Raw genomic sequence first — 21,422 nt, 5'->3', positions numbered from 1 at the left:
TTAATAAATTGTCAACATATTGTTTAAAATGGAATATTGAAGTAAACACTGAAAAAACCAAAGTGATAGTATTTAGAAATGGCTGGCAGCGGGTTAAGAATATTTTTTTCTATGACAACAACGAACTCAAAATAGTTGATTCATATGTTTACCTCGGAATATTACTGCATTCTAATGGCAAATTTCTACAAACAGAGAAACGTCTGGCTCAGCAAGGATCCAAGGCCTTATCAACACTAATGAATACTCTCAAAAGCGTTTACATTTCAACTGATCAATGTTGTATTTTATTTGACAGTATGGTTGGTTCCGTTCTTAGTTACGCATCAGAAATATGGGGCTTTCATCGTGCTCGTGATATTGAATTAATTTTTAACCGTTTTTGTAGATTTCTTGTAAAGGTTGGTAAAAATGTACCTATTATTTTTCTATGTGGTGAACTTGGGCATTAGCCTATGTATGTTTCAAGGCGTATTATAATTTTAAAATATTGGTTTCATATTTTATTGAAAAAAACAAGTGTTGTTTACGATGTTTACATGCTTCTGTATAAAGATGTTATTGATGGTAAAACAAATTGGGTTTCTTATGTACGAGATTTATTGTCTAATCTTGGCCTGAACTTTTTGTGGATTTCACAGGATGTAACTAATGTAGTTTTTGATATTGTTAGAAAACGTATTACTGATCAATATTTACAAGAGTGGTCCACATCTTTATGTGATTGTGAAAAACTTTGCATGTATAGAAGAATCAAGACAGATTTTTGTCTTGAAAATTACTTATTTCTTTTGTGATGTTCGATTACTTACGAAACTACGTAGTGGGACACTTCAATTATAGTCTAGTCAAAATAGCATTTGACCTCAAAAAAATTGCAACAGAATTTGTTTTGGTATTTTTCGATTCAAAATGGCTTTCTTTGTAACATACCAAAAGTCTACCAAGATATCTGAGTGGGAACATGATTTTTTGGGGTGAAAAATAGCAAAATTTGTCAAAAATAGCGAAAAACTGGGAAAAGCTTGTTAAACATTCATTTTTGATGATAATTATTTCAAATTAAAAGTTTTACAACAGTTTATACAGTGTTTATGGAATGAAATAACAAAAAAATAGTTGTTTTTTTTATAAACATGAAATTTTAGGTGAAAACATCCAATTTTTGTTGGAATTTGAGATTCACATAGTGTGAATTGATTACCAAAACAGACAGGCAAATATAAAAAATGGTAATAGAAGTTCATTTTATTCTTTAAAAAAGACAAAAACCTTTATTATAATCATTCATAAACTTTGCAGCAATTCCTTATTGGGTAAATGATGATTTTGTGTAAAATATAGTAAAATCAATCAAAAATCGTTAAAAACTGGAAAAACACCAATTTGGAGTTTTAACTGTTTTTGAATCACTCCAAAATAGAAAAACGGAAATCTTAATATAATTATAATCAGATCAAACAAAATTCATTGTAAAACAATAGTAAAATAACTGATTTTAGGTGAAAAAAGCTAAATTTGTCAAAAAATCGTCAAAACCTGGAAAAAATTCAATTTATATTTTTCAGAAACCATTTTTTCAACAGACACATCATTTGGTGTCACAGTTTGTTTACAGTTACATCTAATATTTAAATGTTAAGAAGCTTATCAGAAGCAGGTGGAAGTTCCATTAAATTGGACAAAGTTTTCAATGTTTGATTTCCCAACCATGATAGTCTGCATGGTCTGTAGGATCTATGTCAATTCTTCTGATAATACACTCGAAGACTATGAAATTGCCCTGAATCTGATGTTGGTGGTAAACTTTTCACCCAAACCAATGTGTTTCCAGTAATTACTATAGATTTGAATTTTCTCCAGAGAAGAATGTAAAGTCCTTCTAGAGGAAGTCCTCCATATAAACATGTGAGCACTTCTTCTCCTGCTTTGATGATATCTGCTTTAATGCAGCCTTATTCATGAAAACTTGATCTTAATGGAAGTCCTTTGCTTATTCCAAAAAGCCTAGATGATGAGTCACAACCTGTTATAGAATGCAAAAAGAGCAACAAATTACAAACATCATCCCCAAGAAATCCTTTAGACTGTTTTATGTTCCATATTTTCATTTTTTTTGGTTGATTGTCATTTATTCAGATTTAAAAATAACCCGTTTGCACTGCTGATTAACATGATGAATAAGTAACACTAATAGATCCGTACCTTCACCATTTACTATGACTACTAAAGACAAAGCACAATCCAAAGCTGTTTGCACAATCTGCATCACCAGTCACATTCTTACATCTAATGTTATTATCTTTTAGCTTGTCACAAAGCACGTTAATAAGATATAGGAAGATATGGTGTGAGTGCCAATGAGACAACTCTCCATCCAAATAACAATTTATAAAAGTAAACCATTATAGGTCAATGTACGGCCTTCAACACGGAGCCTTGGCTCACACCGAACAACAAGCTATAAAGGGCCCCAAAATTACTAGTGTAAAACCATTCAAACGGGAAAACCAGCTTGTTTGTTTTGACTGTTTGACATGAAAAGTTCCTTTTTAGTAATGGATAATAGATTTTATCTTCATCAATACTACATACAACAGACCGTTTTTGGAGTGGTCTTTCTACTGATTTGACTATAGAACAAATATTGATGAGAAGTGTCAAATCTTGTGGAGGTCTAACCAGGGGCAGAAGAATGGGTGAATCAGAGAATGGGACAGATTTATCAAGTACTGTGAAATTATTATTATTCGTTGGAAACTAATTTCGTGGGTACATATGCACCACGAATTCAAATAATCAACGAATAGCATAATACCAATAGGCTTTGTATGCAGAGACTGGCAAAACCATGAAATCAAATATCCACGAAATTGTAAGTTTTCAGCAATCCACGAAAATAAATGAATCCACAGTAACTAAACAACTAAGTGATAAAAAAGCTAAAATTGATATGCCAATTAAAGACAAAAACAGCAATATGCTAACAACAGAACGAGATCAATATTTGAGATGGAAGGAACATTTTCAAGAGGATCTTAATAGAAAAGAACCAGATAATCTAGAAAAATTTCCTGAGGCACCCTTAGACCTTGAAATAGACACAGATCCACCTTCAAAACAAGAAATACAGGCAGCCATTAAAAGCTTGAAAAACAAAAAGTCACCTGGCATAGACCAACTAAATGCAGAACTTTTTAAGACAGATACAGTGCCAGCAGCGGATACTGTACACCCAGTATTCCAGAAAATATGGGAGCAAGCTGTTATTCCTAACAGTTGGTCTGAAGGAAACATCATAACAATACCAAAATCAGGAGGCTTAACTTACTGCAATATTTGGAGAGGAATCACCTTACTATCCATTCCAAGTAAGGTCTTCTGCATAATTTTAATATCAAGAATTATAAAGGCTGTTGATAAGAAACTACGACAAGAACAAGCTTGTTTCAGAAAAGGTAGAGGCTGCATAGACCACATATTGATCCTATGTAACAACTCTGAGAACAGTGTCATGAGTGGCAGAAAAATCTACTAGTAAATTTTGTGGACTTCGAGAATGCGTTTGACAGCTTACACCGGGGAAATCTTTAGGGTAGTTCTGAGAAACTATGGAATACCAGGTAAGATAGTGCATCTCATCAAGCAGTTCTATACAAATTTCTCAAGTACTAGTACCATCAACTCTGAAGCTGACACTAGTTTCCTTGTAAAATTAGGAGTAAGACAAGGATGTGTTATGTCATCTGTGCTGTTCATAATTGCTATTGATTGGGTAATGAGAACAACCCCAGCAGAAAGTATTAAACAATGGGCTGAGATGGACACTTTGTAACACAGGACACAGACTATGCTGATGATTTAGCACTTTTATCCCATACCATAGACCACATGAAGGAGAAGACCAAAAAGCTAGAAGAAACAGCTAAAATGATTGGACTTAAGATCAATGCCAAAAAGACAAAGCTAATGTACCTCAATACAGAAAGACATCCTATCATATTTATAGAAGGAAAACAGCTGGAAACAGAAGATTCATTTAATTATCTAGGCAGTTGTATAACAACAGAAGGTGGTGCGGAAAGAGATATAAAGATCAGAATAGGGAAAGCTAGATCCGCATTCATTAGACTAGGCAACATCTGGAAAACAACAGCCTTTTGAAAGAAGACCAAGCTCAGGCTCTATAACAGCTGTGTACTTTCTGTACGCCTATATGGCTCAGAGTGCCGGAGAATGACTGAGAAAGATATCAACAGGCTCTCCAGCTACTATAACATATGTCTGAGGAAAATAATGAAAATATTCTGGCCAAACAAAATCTCCAACAAAGACCTACATGAGATGACCAGCACCAAGGACATGGAGACTTTGCTGATATAAAAAAGCTGGAGGTGGCTTGGTCATGTTATACGCAAAACATCTGATGACATGACGATGGTAGCCTTAGATGGACACCAGAGGAAAAAAGAAAAAGAGGCCGACTTCAAAGAACATAAAGACGCACCATAGAAAATGAGCTAAAGGAAAGATAATATACCTGGGGCACAGTGGAAAGAAAAGCAAACAACCGAGAAAAGTGGAGGAAACTTGTTCTTGCCCTATGTGCCGTAAGGCATAGTAAGGACTAAATAAGTAAGTAAAGACATGTTTTAAAAACACTTAACCAAGGATATCTGAAAACGCATGTCAAGTTTTAATGAATAATGCTTTATTAAAGCAGATATCATCAAAGCAGGAGAAGAAGCATCTGATTCAGGGCAGTTTCATAGTCTTCGAATGTATTATCGGTGCCAAAAAAGGATGTAAGAAGAAGTTGACATAGATCCTACAGACCATGCAGACAATGGTTAGTAAATTTCACGTGGAAAACTTCGTCCAATATTGATTGAACTTCCTCCTGCAACTGATAAAAGTTTTAACATTGTAAGATACAAATGTAAGCAAAACTGCAACACCAAAGGATGTGTCTGTAGACACAATGGTCGGTATGATGCGGTGAATGTTGTGGTTTGAGTTTTTCTAATACTGTTCCCATTGCTGAATCTGACTTTACTGATGAAAAGATATTTGTTGTATACAGAAAACTATGGAATAATCTTTTAAAAAAATGTTTCCATTTATCTTGTCATTCACTTTTAAATCATCCGTTTTGGTCAATAATACTTTTTACCCCTCATTATGCATGGTCAACAAATCTATGATTTTCGCTTAACATCTCTTGTTGGTTAAAATAGTATGAATCTAAGCATTGCACTTTTTCATATAAAGAATATAAATTAATGTTATCTTAATTGATTTCTGAAAAAAAAAACTATGAATTTTGTCATTTTTTTCTAGTTTTGTCAATTTTGGGCCAAATTTTGCTTTTTTTTTTTTTTTTTTTTTTACCCAAAATCAGTTATTTACAAATTTGTTTTAAAATTAATTTTGTTTGATCTGAATATTATTCTATTAAGATTTGCATTTTTTTATTTTTGGAGTGATTTAAAAACAGTTAAAATTCCAAATTGGTGTTTTTCCAGTTTTTAACGATTTTTTGATGATTTTGCTATATTTTACCCAAAATCACCATTTACCCTATTAAAAATTGCTGTAAAGTTTTGGAATAATTCGAATAAAGGTTTTTGTCTTTTTTGAACTATCAAATGAACCTCTATTACCAATATTTATATTTTTCCAGTCCTGTTGGTAATCAATTCACGCTTTGAAGATCTCAAATTCCAACAAAAATCGGATGTTTTCACCTAAAATTTCATGTTTATATAAAAAAAAAACTATTTTTTTATTATAATATTTCATAAACACTGTATAACCTGTTGTAAAACTTTTTGATTTGAAATTATTATCATCAAAAATGAATGTTTAACAAGCTTTTCCCAGTTTTTCACTATTTTTGTCAAATTTTGCTATTTTTCACCCAAAAAATCCATTTTCCCACTCAGATATCTTGGTAGACTTTTAGTATGTTACATAGAAAGCCTTTTAGATTTGAAAAATACCAAAAATAATTCTGTTGCAATTTTTTTGAGGTTAGCCACATTTTTCATCTATTTTGACTAGACTATTAAATATCGAAGTTGGTAGATATACCAATACGCCAAGAGAATTACGATTGTGTCTTTGTTGTAATATGAACGTTGTTGAAGACTAATATCATTTTGTTTTAGTTTGTCCTGTATTCAGACCTGTAAGGTCACATTATTTACCAAAATACTTTTGTTCTTGGCCAAATATTTATAAACTGGATCAATTGTTAAAAGCTGTCAATAAAACTGTCACTATAAAATTATGTAATTATATTAAGGCAGCATGGAAAATGAGATGTCAAATTCTTACTTAACTTTGTATGATGTGTTGTTTTCTGCTGTTTATTATTGTGTCATATATGTAATATATGTTTTGATTGCCATAGCATGTAAATGCTTTTTGCAAATAAATAAATTCATTCATTCAAACGCGTTTTACTAAATGGGCAATCATATTGATTCATCCGCCAAGCTGTGATTAGAACGACACATTAGAATCAAGACATACAAGTAGGAATAAACCAATGTGGAATATCAACAAGACAGAGTTCATTTTGAATACATTAGAAACGTTTACTTTCATTTGGTAATCGTTGGCAAATATACCAATATGCACCACAAATTCATAATAGTAGATTCACTTGGTATGTAGATAGGCAGATACCGAAGGATTGCAGCGATCTAGTTGGAAAGAAGAGTGGTGTCTTTACTATTTTCCCGAACAAACACACTAGTATGCCAGTTTTCTGTGACGTGGACTACGAAGGAAAACAACACGTTAAATAATGTAATGTGCCCAAAGCACAGTAACGCTCAAGGCTAAATATTTGAAAGACAAAGACGAAAATTAAGCAAAGCAGTTGAAGTGTCATATGACAAAATACAACTTAGGGCAACTTTGAATGGGAAAGTTAAAACCACAGTTTCTTTATAGTATCAACATTTATAAACAGACAAATTTAGATTTTTTTTAATAACATATTGCTTCGTCAGCCAAGCTGAGACTATTACAACACATCAGGACCAAGACATACAAGTTGGAATAAACCAATGTGAATGGTTCCTGTCCTGCGTAATTTAAATATTTCATAACTGGTACAAAAATTATAGGTATATTTTTTTTCTAAATCGTTTGCTATTTAATGTGATAACCAATCCAATGATTCGAATGTATTTGCCTGTTGTAAAACAAAAGAAGAACAGTCTAACTTTGAACAATAAAAAAGCTGGTGAAATGCATGTTTTGTTTTGTTTTTTCAAGCGATTATAACGTTTGTTGTTTTGTATAATTTGATGTTGAATGGAATTCATTATTATTCGTTGAATACCAAATTTCGTTGTTTTAAAGGGTTCAGGTGAACCACGAAATTAAATAACAAATTGTCTATATGCTTGTATGCAGACTTCACCAAAACCACGAAATTGAATTTCCACGAACATGCAAGTTTTCCTCCATCCACGAAAATTGATACCAACGAAAATAAATGAATTCACAGTACTCAGGTCGACAATCAAATACATAGACCATATAGGCAACAACAAAATAGCAAAAGGAAGAGGACAAATAAAAGTCCTTAAAAAATAAGTGGAATATAAAGTTACATAAGAAGAACACAATCTCATCCAAATCTAAGACTGAACTCGCGTCATTCAGCGGATTCAAAGAAGTTCCTATTTTGATAATAAAGAAAAACAAACGAAGGAAACAAATACGGATTTTAAATCAAGCGAGACTTGGTATAATTAGCATCACAATCTATTCATTCATCTATCATCATGCGAATCTGGACTTCATGTTTGCGCCTGTCCCAAGTCAGTCTTGTATTTTTTCAAATTTTAGTTTCTTGTGTATAATTTGGAGGTTAGTATGACGTTCATTATCACTGAACTAGTATATATATTTGTTTGTGGGCCAGCTGAAGGACGCCTCCGGGTTCGGGAATTTCACTGCATTAAAGACCTGTTGGTTACCTTCTGCTGTTGTCTGTTCTATGGTCGGGTTGTTGTCCCTTTGGCAGATTCACTATTTCTATTCTCAATTTTATTCAGTTAAATCTATAAGACCACGATAACATGAATGTTGTGAGATTTTACACAAAAGAAGCATTGCTCAATCAGGTCGAGATGGTGACCGTATATTAATGAAGTACAGATTTAATTACCTGATAACCTTGTTTGCTGGGGGTAGATCCCTGATAAAAAAAAAGTTAGTTGATTGAGATATGAAGCAGATCGTCTCGCTTCGAGAGCATTCTTAATAACTAGGATATTTAAGATGCAGTTGCAATGCCACGATATTTGATAAGGCACATAGATGAAGTAGATTTGTTTTTTAAATGTTTGTTTAGCATTTTGATATTTTAATTGTTAAGATAGTACAAAGAAGATTTGATGGCAGTGAAAGTTTCGACAGGGATTGGAATACATATAAGAGAGGATTTGGTAAACCTACTGGTGAATATTGGATTGGTAAGTTGTAAACATTGAACAACTATAATAAGTTGAAAACAAACTGACAATGCCATGGCAAAACAAAAGAAAAAATAAACTGCACACAAAACACAACGTAGAAAAAGAGAAGACTGGGCGACATGATCCGAGCCTGAGCCCCATCAAACACCTGAGTGATATGTGCTCTCAAAAGATAAGCATATCCTGCTATATATATTGCACCAGTCGCGATGTTATTCATGTTAACAAATGTTTATATTCTAGTTTATAGAAGGTGGTCATGAATGAACATCATGTATTTAACGTTAAAAGTTTTATGATAAACTACCTTATTGGACCTCGGTTCAATAAATATATCTCATCAGTCAAATACTCGCCTAATAATCTGAAATCTACCCGGATGTTCGATGACGTTCGTGAAGCTCGGACTCTAGTGTTTTGTGTAATATTTGGTTGACTGATGTTCATCTCTTCGTTCTTTTATCTGTTATTTAATTTTGTTGATGATGTTAATTTTTTAGCTTTCTATTTATATTTATATATGATAATTTAATTTTTCCAAAATCAACAATATAAGCAGAAAGTAGTTGCAAAGGGAAAATTTCGCTCTTTCTCACAAAATTGACGTATTATGTTCAGAGTTGAAATAATATTACAATCATTGAGAAACATTCAATCAAATATGATACCTGAAATATTACCTGAAACGCAAAGCGATGGACCAGTTGGTATTTATAACACAATAACCAGAACCTCACAATGTAAGAACTGAAATCATTAGTTTCGTAAAGATTTTTATTTTTCGATTTATCATTATCAATAGTTGTGTCAAAACATTTTTAACAGTACGTACATTAAAGGTTCATTTCTCAACTACTTGTAAAATTTCTGTGTTAGCATACTTGTGTTAATTGCAGTAATTTATGTCAATTGTCGGTACCAAGTCAGGAATGTGACAAGTGTTATCCGTTCGTTAGATGTGTTTGAGCTTTTGATTTTGCCATTTGATTAGGGACTTTCCTTTTTGAATTATCCTCGGAGTTCATGATTTTACTTTCCTCTGACACAGTTAGCTTGACGACCTGGTACTTGCTGTTTCGTCATCCATAAATAAAAAAGACATTGTTCTTCATAATATCATTTTTTTTTTATAAATTATTAACTTAAGGTATACATAATCAGCCAAATAAATATAGTATTCATGTAAATCTAAAGAAGTCTATAACATGAGTATATACATCATTGCAAAAGAAAGTAAATAGAAATAGTAGAAATAGTGGAAATAAAGAATTTAAATTAAAACTGTGTGTGTATCTATTAAACTAAAGTACTTAAAACTAATAATGTAAGTATCATATGAAACATAAATTTGTCAGCTTACATGTTTTCAGAAAAGGAGATATGATATGGCCATGTTTCCTACTTCACTAAAAGTATTTGAAATCTTGAATTCTATTAGAGCTTCAAACATCTTCAATACAATACTTCAAACATTGTAAAAATTATCTAATTTTGAGAAATGTTGTCATGAATATTTAAATATCAGCTAAGACAACACCCAAAAAAATGAATTTTCTATAAGAAGTGTTGTACAAAGATGTCTAAGTCATAAAAGTTCTTTTTGAGTAAGTCACTTCTAACTTGATAAAAAACTTTGTATGAAATTGTCACTGTAGGTCTAATATGTCATCTTCAAATTGTTTAGGGTTTGGTTAGGGTGCTATTAGAAATCACGATATATATTTATAAACCAAAGTATCCACATTGCATTATCATATCCTATTCACAAGAACATACTTTTTAATGGATTGAAGAATTAAACTAGCTTTCTATTTCAGTGGCCAATTTTTGCTAAACTGCGTACTTTTGGAAAACATCTGTATCTGCACACAGTATATTGCACATGACATGTTAAAGGAATATCAACATAACAAAAAAACCAGCTGATCTTAAACTTCAAAGAAATCAATTAATGTAAGAGTCATGTATGCAATCTGAACGTATTCTTATCAATAGTTTTATGATAAAAGCAATGATATATTACAGTTCAAAATTATATAGAAATTAATGATGGACTACCTATTTTTCATTCATGAAAAATACATGTTTGAAATAAAATGAAAATGAACATAACCATTCTCAAAATTATAATAAAACTTCAAGACAGCATTAATTTGGTAGCATTATTTCTTCAAAGTAGTGATCTGATATTTCAATAGAATACAATTTCCTATGATTTAAGAGGATCTTATCCTATTTTTGGACCACACACAAATTGCACTAAGACCGATGAACAATTTTGGCCTATCTAGAACTCTTTGGCATATTTCACTTTTTTGGTGAAAGTTAAAATAAATAATTGAAATAATCTATTCAGTGTAGTAATTTAAACTTAAAGCAATTTCAAACATAAAACTGCACTTAACTTTGTCATAATCCATATACATTTCGACATGTTGTTTTTGTTGTAACAACTACAACAGGGGAGATAATCACAAATCTACAAATTGTCTTGTGTAACAACTAAAACAGGGGAGATAATCCATTTATATCTGCTGTGTATGAAATAAAATTGGTCCTTATAAAATAGAGACCACTGCAATTCTGACAACAATTTGACAAGTTTTTATCTGCATATCAATAAATTTATAAAAAAAAAAAGACAAAACAATATTCACAATATAAATTTTAGAATTTTTCATATTCTAATTTGACATGGACTATCATGGCTATAAAAATATATTATAAATACTATAAAAATAATACTACATAAATAAACTAAAGAAAATAGTATCTTCAATCTTTTTCTTAAAGTTAAACAGGAACTTTGTTTTACCACAGCATCTTTTTGTGGAAAGTAAAAAAATATATGTCACTGCAAAAACCGATTAAAGATACCCATTCAATAATGAAAGTAAATTTGAAGATTTAAAATAGTTGTATATCTTTTTACAAATTCTTTCAAGTAAACTTTTTCAAACACACAGTAGCACCTTATTTGTATTCAATTATTTGCATTTATGATGCCTATCTATTAATATTTTGTACCAGCATGAATGAATAACAAAAATACTCTCAATTTCACTTTACTAAAAAATACAATATAAAAATTTTTAATGGTAAATCCTACAACTGCTTTCAGTAGTACCAAATGTGAAATTGTTAGAAAACCAAAACTGAATATCTGGATAAAAATGTTAGAAATGAATGAATGAAAATACAGAATCTAATTTTACATTGTTTACGTAGTTTGGCACAGTCACGGGTTGACGGAGCAGCAGATGTAGGTATGATGGACGGACATGATTTACTTACAACTTCTTCATAGTTTACAACACATAACATTCAGGGTAAAAAACAGAAAATTTGATATTATCCAGGACATTTCAATATTGGGCATGGAACTTTATAACATCTAATATATACAAGTACTAATATTTTATATTATGTTCAATGAAATTTCTACAAATTATAGCCTCAATATGTCCTTGTTAATGAAATACTTATATTCAGATTTTAACATCCTCGAAATTTAAAATTATAAATAGTCTATAAAAAGTATTTTTCATTCATGCCTAAAAATCTAAACAAAATAAAATTTCAAAAAGTTAATAAAGTCTTACAATTCTGCTTGAAACTAAAATGAAGAGGTACTGTGCAACAGCAAACTAAAAATAAATAGGCTGAAAAAGTCATCCTTTGTGATCATTTAAGATTTAGCACTCTGTTAAAGTTTCACAGTGACTGGAGCATAAAGCTGCTGCTGTGTTGATTATCATTCTCAAAGTTTAAATCAAGGACGCTCATGTAACTCTATATCAAATACCAATAGTAAAGTTTATATTCTTCCTTTATATGTAAGTAATCAAGAAAAAAAATAACATTTTTTCAATAAAATTTTATAAAAAAAGTTCATCTCACTGAAGCATGACTTTGGGAATCTAAGGTGTACTGATGCTGATACAGCATAACATTTATTTATGTCATACCATAAGTATGTACTTATTTAAATATCTAATTAGGTCACTCATCATTTAAACAATGTGATTATTACAAACTCTCTGATGCATGACTTCTTAGGTGGAGCCACAAATTATCCCCCTTAGGCATTATAAAGTCATGAATGCTAATGTTTATTACAAACTCTCTGATGCATGACTTCTTAGGTGGAGCCACACATTATCCCCCTTAGGCATAATAAAGTCATGAATGCTGATGCAACTGTATACTATAAGAACTTCTTCATATACTTGAAGTCACTGGATCATGATTAAGAGACTAAAACTGGGTTGCATGGGTCTTAATATTATTAAAACACCTCAAAAGGTGGGGGGGGGGGGATATGGCCTTGGCGTTACTTCCTTTTTTCATTGATTTATAAAATAAGGGATTAATCGAAAGTAGGCTTAATCAGAAAGCTTAACATTTGGGCTGTATACTGGGATCTCTGATAACTAACACAGTTCAATTTAATTTATACATTTGTGTACAGGTTGAGGAAAAAAATACTACCAGGAATGAAAATACATAATTATTAAAATCTAACAATAATACAATGAATTTGCTGTAGTTCAATTAGTGAAAAGTAGTAATATTATTCAGTCTAGTAAACAGAGTTTTAAAATGCCATTTATGCTCTACATCTCTACATGTTTATGAAAATCTTACATTAACAAATGAATCTGCTGTAGTTGAATAAGTGTTATTAGTGAAAAGTAGTGCAACTCTTATCTTATTCAGTTGAGAAAACACAGTCTGAATATGCCATTTAATACTCTCTAGTTTGAGTTTATACTCAAACAGGAGATTCTGAAATTTATATATTTTCTAGTATACATATCAATCAAAATATAAAAGTATAATCATAATAAAAATATAACAAATAGTAAAAATTATCACAAACTTATTTTGTGAAAAGCTATTGGGCAAAAACACATCACTACAATTTTTCACAAGTTCATACAAAACAAAATAGTTTTCTTTATATAGTTATGTATTTCACATGATGAGCTTATTACAACTAGATTAACATTTCCTCAAATTAGAATAACTTCTTTCTAAATTAGGATTAAAAGTCAAGAAATTTCAATTTACTGCCATAATTCTCAAACATACTCTAGTTTTGATTTTGCTGTCATACTTTTATAATCCAAAAGAAAGCATTGATTTATCCTTGAACATGTTTTTTTTATCTCTTAATTACAATGAATATATCTGTGCCTGCTTTTCAGTTGAATAAAAAATCTAAAAACTCTTTTAAAAAATATTAATTTCAGAAATTAAAATTCAAATTCAAATTAACAATTTGCATAGCCAAACTCTTCCCTTTTGTTCTTTAAAACGTCAAACTTTTCCCTTTTCTCTGGGTCTTTTCTTCTTTAAAAAGAACTATTTTGAAATGATATTTTTTTTATCTAACTTGTATCATATTATAAGTCAATATCTAACTTTGTTTTTTAATAAAAGATAATTATAATATAAATCTTTCTCTTTAAATAGATATGAATTTGATATATTTTGAAAATAAAATCAATATAAATTTAACATTTGATAGAAATTTCAACCTTAAATCATTTAACAATCTATCAAAATTTGAAAAATATTGAACTGGGTTATCTTTCTTTTGTTGTAGTTCTGAAAAAATAAGGGAAAGATACATTCAAAACTTTGATGTGATAAAACCACCATGATGAATATGTTCATAGTTAAACAATCTGTTAACACGGTTACTTTTTCTTCTTTTTGCTAATTAGCAGCAAGAAGTTCACTACTATTAAAGCATATTAACTTTCAGCATAAACGAAATAAGTTTGTTGTTTCAAGTTGTCAAATAAAACTTTTAAAAGAAATTGCATCCAGTGGCAAATAATTCATGCATGTTTAATTACAAATTTAACAATGAATCACACAAGAAAGTCCTTAAAATGGATCAACTCGCATCATATTTTTCATCAAAAAAAAAAATCCAGCATTTTTTAAAACTTTGTTTTGGATACAGTTGTGTAGCAAAAGGTAGCTTATATGTAAAGCACAGTAACAGCCACATGGAAATTCAACAAGTAAAAAGAGCCTTGTTATGCTGATTAAAAAAACACTACCACAGTATACAGTCAATATAAAGAGTATATGTATCACTAATTACATACTGTAACATATACCAGAGGTAGATAATTTGATCTTCACGGTATAGGGACTGTCTCAGAATGTTAACTTATAAATAGATTCTTTCTGGCTCTGATAAACACTATTCTAAATACAGAAAATCTAAATTTTTGGAATTGTTCATGCCTTTTTCAATCTCTAAATACAAAACTGAAACATTAGAGGGTTTTTTTCTTCAAATTAAACAAAATTGCTGTCATAACAAATAGTATGTTTTTCTTTAAAAAATAAAAAAACTGAGTTAGCACAGAAGTTTTAAATAACTTTGGTCAGATTTACCAAGTTAAGAAAGTAATAGTATGAAAAAGACTAACATACTTTATAAATGTTATTAAAATATATATTCTATTTTTGAAAAAAAGGACAAGATTGTGGAATATAAAAAGTATGCCAAATCCTTAAACGGTATAACAATTACACAGTACAGTTGTGGGGCATTTTCTTTAATCCCATTTTGAGACAGTCCCCATTAAAGTTGTCATTATTTTTTCTCTATTTTACAGTGCTATACAGGTACTTTGTTCTGACTGTTTGATTTAGTTATGCCATTTTTAGAACTTTCAGCATCTTTTTTCTTCTTTTCTTCTTCTAAAGCTCGCTGCATATCTGTATAATATTCTAACGCATTTCGTACTGGTCCAATAATGTCTTTCTGAAATACAAGTGATATCCAAAATGTTAATACTCTCAAAATACGATTTTTATCAGATAATATCAATACAAATAGAAACAATCAGTTGTATATCGCATCAAGTGGTAAAATAATGGAATTTGATGCAACTGTCATACAAGTTACAGGTTTAGCTAAAATCGGGTTTGATCCACCATTTTTTACATAAGAAAATGTCTGTGCAAAGTCAGGAACATAACAGTTGTTGTCCGTGTGTTTGATGTGTTTGAGCTTTGAATGGTGACTTTCTGTTTTGAATTTTCCTAGGAGTTCAGTATTTTGTGATATTAATTTTTAGCAAAGATGTTTGTTAGTGTAAGTCTATTCCTCAATAGTTAGTATCTTAACTACGACCTCCTCATCTTGTTATTTTGTCCATAAACCAAAGTGTTCTAATTAACCTCTGAGTTCTTTTTTTTTTAAAACTTTTCTAATGTTGCTTTTTGGTAAAAAAAAAAATTCCTTTACAAGTTCTCAACAGGCATATTTCAATCCAATTTGCAGAAACAAATGCAACACAACAATTTTGAACGTTTGTTCTTCTTTTGAAATTTATATGTATACACAATTTCTTTATCAATTAATATCACTTGCAGAAGCTTATCCTACATACATAATACACTTACAAAATTTTCCTTTTCAAGGGGTAATTTCACATTATGTTCATGAACATGGCTATAAACTTTTAAACTATCAGCTAATAACTTGATCACTTTAGCAGCCCTACTAACCTCAATCACAGGGAACAGTTGCCCTAAAGCTTCAAACAATGGAAGTAATGCAAACTTAATAAAGCCTATCTGTGATGATGATTTTGTTACTTTTTCTCTGTCCATAAACGGGGCCACAGGTAAGCCTTCTAATTTCTCTATGTCACTCTAAAATTTAAAAACAAAAATCAGTAGCTATATATATATAGAAGTTACAGTGAACTCATAAAAGGATATTCCTATCCACCTATACAATTAGTATATTGAAGTAAGAATATTTTCTCATCTCTCCTTAATCATGTTGGATATGTTTCTTTATGCACAATGAAAATATATAAAACTAGAGGCTCTAAAGAGCCTGTGTCGCTCACCTTGGTCTATGTGAATACTAAACAAAGGACACAGATGGATTCAAGACAAAATTGTGGTTTGTAGATCTTACTTTACTGAACATTCTTGCTGCTTACAATTATCTCTATCTATAATGAACTTGACCCAGTAGTTACAGTGGAAAATGTTAGTAAAATTTTACAAATTTTGTGAAAATTGTTAAAAAAAAAATGACTATATAAAGGGCAATAACTCCTTAGGGGTCAATTGACCATTTTGGTCATGTTGACTTCTTTTTAGGTCTTATTTTGCTGTACATAATTGCTGTTTACAGTTTATCTCTACCTATAATAATATTCAAGATAATAACCAAAAACAGCAAAATTTCCTTAAAATTACCAATTCAGGGGCAGCAACCCAACAACAGGTTGTCCGATTCATCTGAAAATATCAGGGCAGATAGATTTTGACCTGATGAACAATTTCCCCATGTCAGATTTGCTCTAAATGCTTTGGTTTTTGAGTTATAAGCCAAAAACTGCATTTTACCCCCATGTTCTATTTTTAGCCATGGCGGCCATCTTGGTTGGTTGACTGGGTCACCAGACACATTTTTAAAACTAGATACCCCAATGATGATTGTGGCCATGTTTGGTTTAATTTGGCCCAATGGTTTCAGAGGAGAAGATTTTTCTAAAAGATGACTAAGATTTACGAAAAATGGTTAAAAATTGACTATAAAGGGCAATAACTCCTAAAGGGGTCAATTGACCATTTCGGTCATGTTGACTTATTTGTAAATCTTACTTTGCTGAACATTATTGCTGTTTACAGTTTATCTTTATCTATAATAATATTCAAGATAATAACCAAAAACAGCAAAATTTCCTTAAAATTACATATTCAGGGGCAGCAACCCAACAACGGATTGTCCGTTTCATCTGAAAATTTCAGGGCAGATAGATCTTGACCTGATAAACAATTTTACCCCATGTCAGATTTGCTTAAAATGCTTTTGTTTTTGAGTTATAAGCCAAAAACTGCATTTTACCCCTATGTTCTATTTTTAACCATGGCGGCCATCTTTAATTTGGCCCAGCAGTTTCAGAGGAGAAGATTTTTGTAAAAGTTAACAACGACGGACGCAGGACGCAAAGTGATGGGAAAAGCTCACTTGGACCTTCGGGCCAGGTGAGCTAAAAATAAATCTGACAGGATGATTTTTGCTTGCTCAATGCAAACAATGCACACAATTATAACATAAACTCAACAAGATCCAAGAAAATGAGGTCAAGTAAGATAAACCAAGCCTTAACTTTTTTTTAAGTAGCCACTGAACCATGAAAATGAGGTCAAGGACAATGGGTATATTATAGACGGAAACTTCATAACACAAGGCATCTATATACAAAGTATGCAGGTCTTCCACCTTCTAAAATATATAGCTTTTAAGAAGTCAGCTAACGTCACTGATGAAGCCACCGGATCACTATTCCTATATGTCAAGCTTTCTGAAACAGAAGTCACAGGCTTGACAAAAGTTAGTTAATCTTAAAAACATTTAATTCTAGTGCCATACTTTGGTTCATATTCAAACCATTTCCTTTTACCAAACAATATCATAACAATTACTAATTTATTGGATATGTATGTACAAATCACTAAATTATGTATCTGTTTATTAATTTACTACATTTCATTTATGAAAATTAAGCATAAATCATGTTTTCAATTCAGTAATCATAATTCATGCTTTCAATATATTGGGTTGTCCTATTTGTACTATTTGCTTCAATACCATATGGTTATATTAAATTATTCCAATGCTTTGTATCAGTATTGATTCCATTAAATAACAAACTAAGTTAAATGCATTTCAAACCTGGTTATATAACCGTATTTCATCAGTTACTTTTATAAATAGAGATTCTAACACTGCATATACTGGGATGCAATACTTTTTCACTCTAGACAATTAAAATTATCAAATTTCAGACGACACTTGCCACCTTTCAAATATTTCAATTTTAATGTGTGAACAAATATCCTACTGCATGTCTTATGATTATATTTAGAATATTGGCCAACATTGTGTTCTTTCTATATCATTTTAATAGGCATTGTTTCCTTTTAACTAAGTATCACAATAGCAAATTCATTGCTTACAGATATTTTAATTTGTCAATAATAAGAAAACTAGAGGCTCTAAAGAGCCTGTGTCGCTCACCTTGGTCTATGTGCATATTAAACAAAGGACACAAATGGATTCATGACAAAATTGTATTTTGATGATGGTGATGTGTTTGAAGTTCTTACTTTACTGAACGATTTTGCTTCTTACAATTATATCTATAATGAACTTTGCCCATTAGTAACAGAGAACTATATTTGGTAAAAATTTACATAAATTTACCAAATTAATGAAAATTGTTAAAAATTGACTATAAAGGGCAATAACTCCTTAAGGGGTCAATTGACCATTTAGGTCATGTTGACTTATTTGTAGATCTTACTTTGCTGAACATTATTGCTGTTTACAGTTTATCGCTATCTATAATAGTATTCAAGATAACCAAAAACGGCAAAATTTCTTTAAAAATTACCAATTGGAGGGCAGCAACCCAACAACCAGTTGTCCAATTCATCTGAAAAATTCAGGGCAGATAGATATTGACTTGATTAACAATTTAACTTCTTGTCAGATTTGCTCTAGATGCTTTGGTTTCATAGTTATAAGCCAAAAACTGCATTTTACCCCTATGTTCTATTTTTAGCCGTGGGGGCCATCTTGGTTGAATGGCCAGGTCATCGGACACATTTTTCAAACTAGATACCCCAAAGATGATTGTGGCGTAGTAGTTTCAGTGGAGATTTTGTAAAAGATTACTTAGATTTATGAAAAATGGTTAAAGATTGACTATAAAGGGCAATAACTCCTAAAGGGGTCAACTGACCATTTTGGTCATGTTGACTTATTTGTAGATCTTACTTTGCTGAACATTATTGCTGTTTACAGTTTATCTCTATCTATAATAATATTCAAGATAATAACCAAAAACAGCAAAATTTCCTCAAAATTACCAATTCAGGGGCAGCAACCCAACAACCGATTGACCGATTCATCTGAAAATTTCAGGGCAGATAGATCTTGACCTGATAAACATTTTTATCCCATGTCAGATTTCCTCAAAATGCTTTGGTTTTTGAGTTATAAGCCAAAAACTGCATTTTACCCCTATGTTCTATTTTTAGCGGTGGCGGCCATCTTGGTTGGTTGACCAGGTCACGCCACACATTTTTTAAACTAGATACCCCAAAGATGATTGTGGCCAAGTTTGGATTAATTTGGCCCAGTAGTTGCAGAGGAGAAGATTTTTGTAAAGGATTACTTTAATTTACGAAAAATGGTTAAAAATTGACTATAAAGGGCAATAACTCCTAAACGGGTCAACTGACCATTTTGGTCAAGTTGACTTATTTGTAGATCTTACTTTGTTGAACATTATTGCTGTTTACAGTTTATCTCTATCTATAATAATATTCAAGATAATAACCAAAAACAGCAAAATTTCCTCAAAATTACCAATTCAGGGGCAGCAACCCAACAACCGATTGACCGATTCATCTGAAAATTTCAGGGCAGATAGATCTTGACCTGATAAACATTTTTATCCCATGTCAGATTTCCTCAAAATGCTTTGGTTTTTGAGTTATAAGCCAAAAACTGCATTTTACCCCTTTGTTCTATTTTTAGCCGTGGCGGCCATCTTGGTTGGTTGACCAGGTCACGCCACACATTTTTTAAACTAGATACCCCAAAGATGATTGTGGCCAAGTTTGGATTAATTTGGCCCAGTAGTTTCAGAGGAGAAGATTTTTGTAAAAGATTACTTTAATTAACGAAAAATGGTTAAAAATTGACTATAAAGGGCAATAACTCCTAAACGGGTCAACTGACCATTTTGGTCATGTTGACTTATTTGTAGATCTTACTTTGCTGAACATTATTGCTGTTTACAATTTATCTCTATCTATAATAATATTCAAGATAATAACCAAAAACAGCAAAATGTCCTCAAAATTACCAATTCAGGGGCAGCAACCCAACAACCGATTGACCGATTCATCTGAAAATTTCAGGGCAGATAGATCTTGACCTGATAAACATTTTTACCCCATGTCAGATTTGCTCTAAATGCTTTGGTTTTTGAGTTATAAGCCAAAAACTGCATTTTACCCCTATGTTCTATTTTTAGCCGTGGCGGCCATCTTGGTTGGTTGACCGGGTCACGCCACACATTTTTTAAACTAGATACCCCAATGATGATTGTGGCCAAGTTTGGTTTGATTTGGCCCAGTAGTTTCAGAGGAGAAGATTTTTGTAAAAGTTAACGACGACGGACGACGACGGACGACGACGACGGACGCCGGACGCCAAGTGATGAGAAAAGCTCACTTGGCCCTTCGGGCCAGGTGAGCTAAAAACCATGTGTTTCTTGTTACAAAATATTCATATAATTCTTTAGCATTGAATACAAGTCTCTCAGGCAGTACTGTGGTAAATTTGGAAGACAAATCATTCTCTACTGTTACACTCCATATAGATAAGGAGTCCATTGAAGACTTGTGTCATATTGACAATAAAAGGATCCTTTCTAGTTGATAATTCTGGCATTTTACTGTTTCTGTCTATAAATCTTTCAAAAAAAAAATAGCAAAAAAACTTCTGCAAGAGAAAATACTCCTGTAAGGAGTAAATTCATGATTTCAGTTATGTACCTTGTTTGTGAATTTAGTATTGCTTATCAGCATTGCTCAGTTTATTTACTGTCCTGCCTATCATAGATTTCCAAAACAATCCAAAAACAGAAATATGGGTAAAAATTTTAAATTATTTGTAATACTGATAATTTTTGCTATTATACAATTCTATCTATCAATTTTAGTTTTTAAGATATGAGGACTAAATATTCGTTTTTGCTGTTATACAATTCTATCTAATAATTTTAGTTTTTAAGATATGAGAACTAAGTATTCATGTTGAGATCTTCTTTGTTGATTTTTGCTTTT

General features: G+C 31.3%; 1 protein-coding gene across 2 annotated transcripts in view; it reads right to left on the bottom strand.

The window, feature by feature from the left end:
• Positions 1–13,806: 13,806 nt before the first annotated feature.
• LOC139500661 (high affinity cGMP-specific 3',5'-cyclic phosphodiesterase 9A-like) overlaps positions 13,807–21,422 on the bottom strand; it is a 68,784-nt gene continuing 61,168 nt past the window's right edge. For both annotated transcript variants that reach the window (XM_071289434.1, XM_071289435.1), the window contains exons 12-13: positions 16,044–16,190; positions 13,807–15,294 (exon numbers count right to left, since the gene is read on the bottom strand). In XM_071289434.1, coding sequence (XP_071145535.1) covers positions 15,148–15,294; positions 16,044–16,190 — 294 coding nt within the window. In that variant the 3' untranslated portion in view covers positions 13,807–15,147. The remainder of the gene's footprint in view (positions 15,295–16,043; positions 16,191–21,422) is intronic.

This window comes from Mytilus edulis, chromosome 13, assembly GCF_963676685.1.
Source record: "Mytilus edulis chromosome 13, xbMytEdul2.2, whole genome shotgun sequence".
Taxonomy (NCBI): domain Eukaryota; kingdom Metazoa; phylum Mollusca; class Bivalvia; order Mytilida; family Mytilidae; genus Mytilus; species Mytilus edulis.
This window is presented reverse-complemented; position numbering and strand designations above follow the sequence as displayed.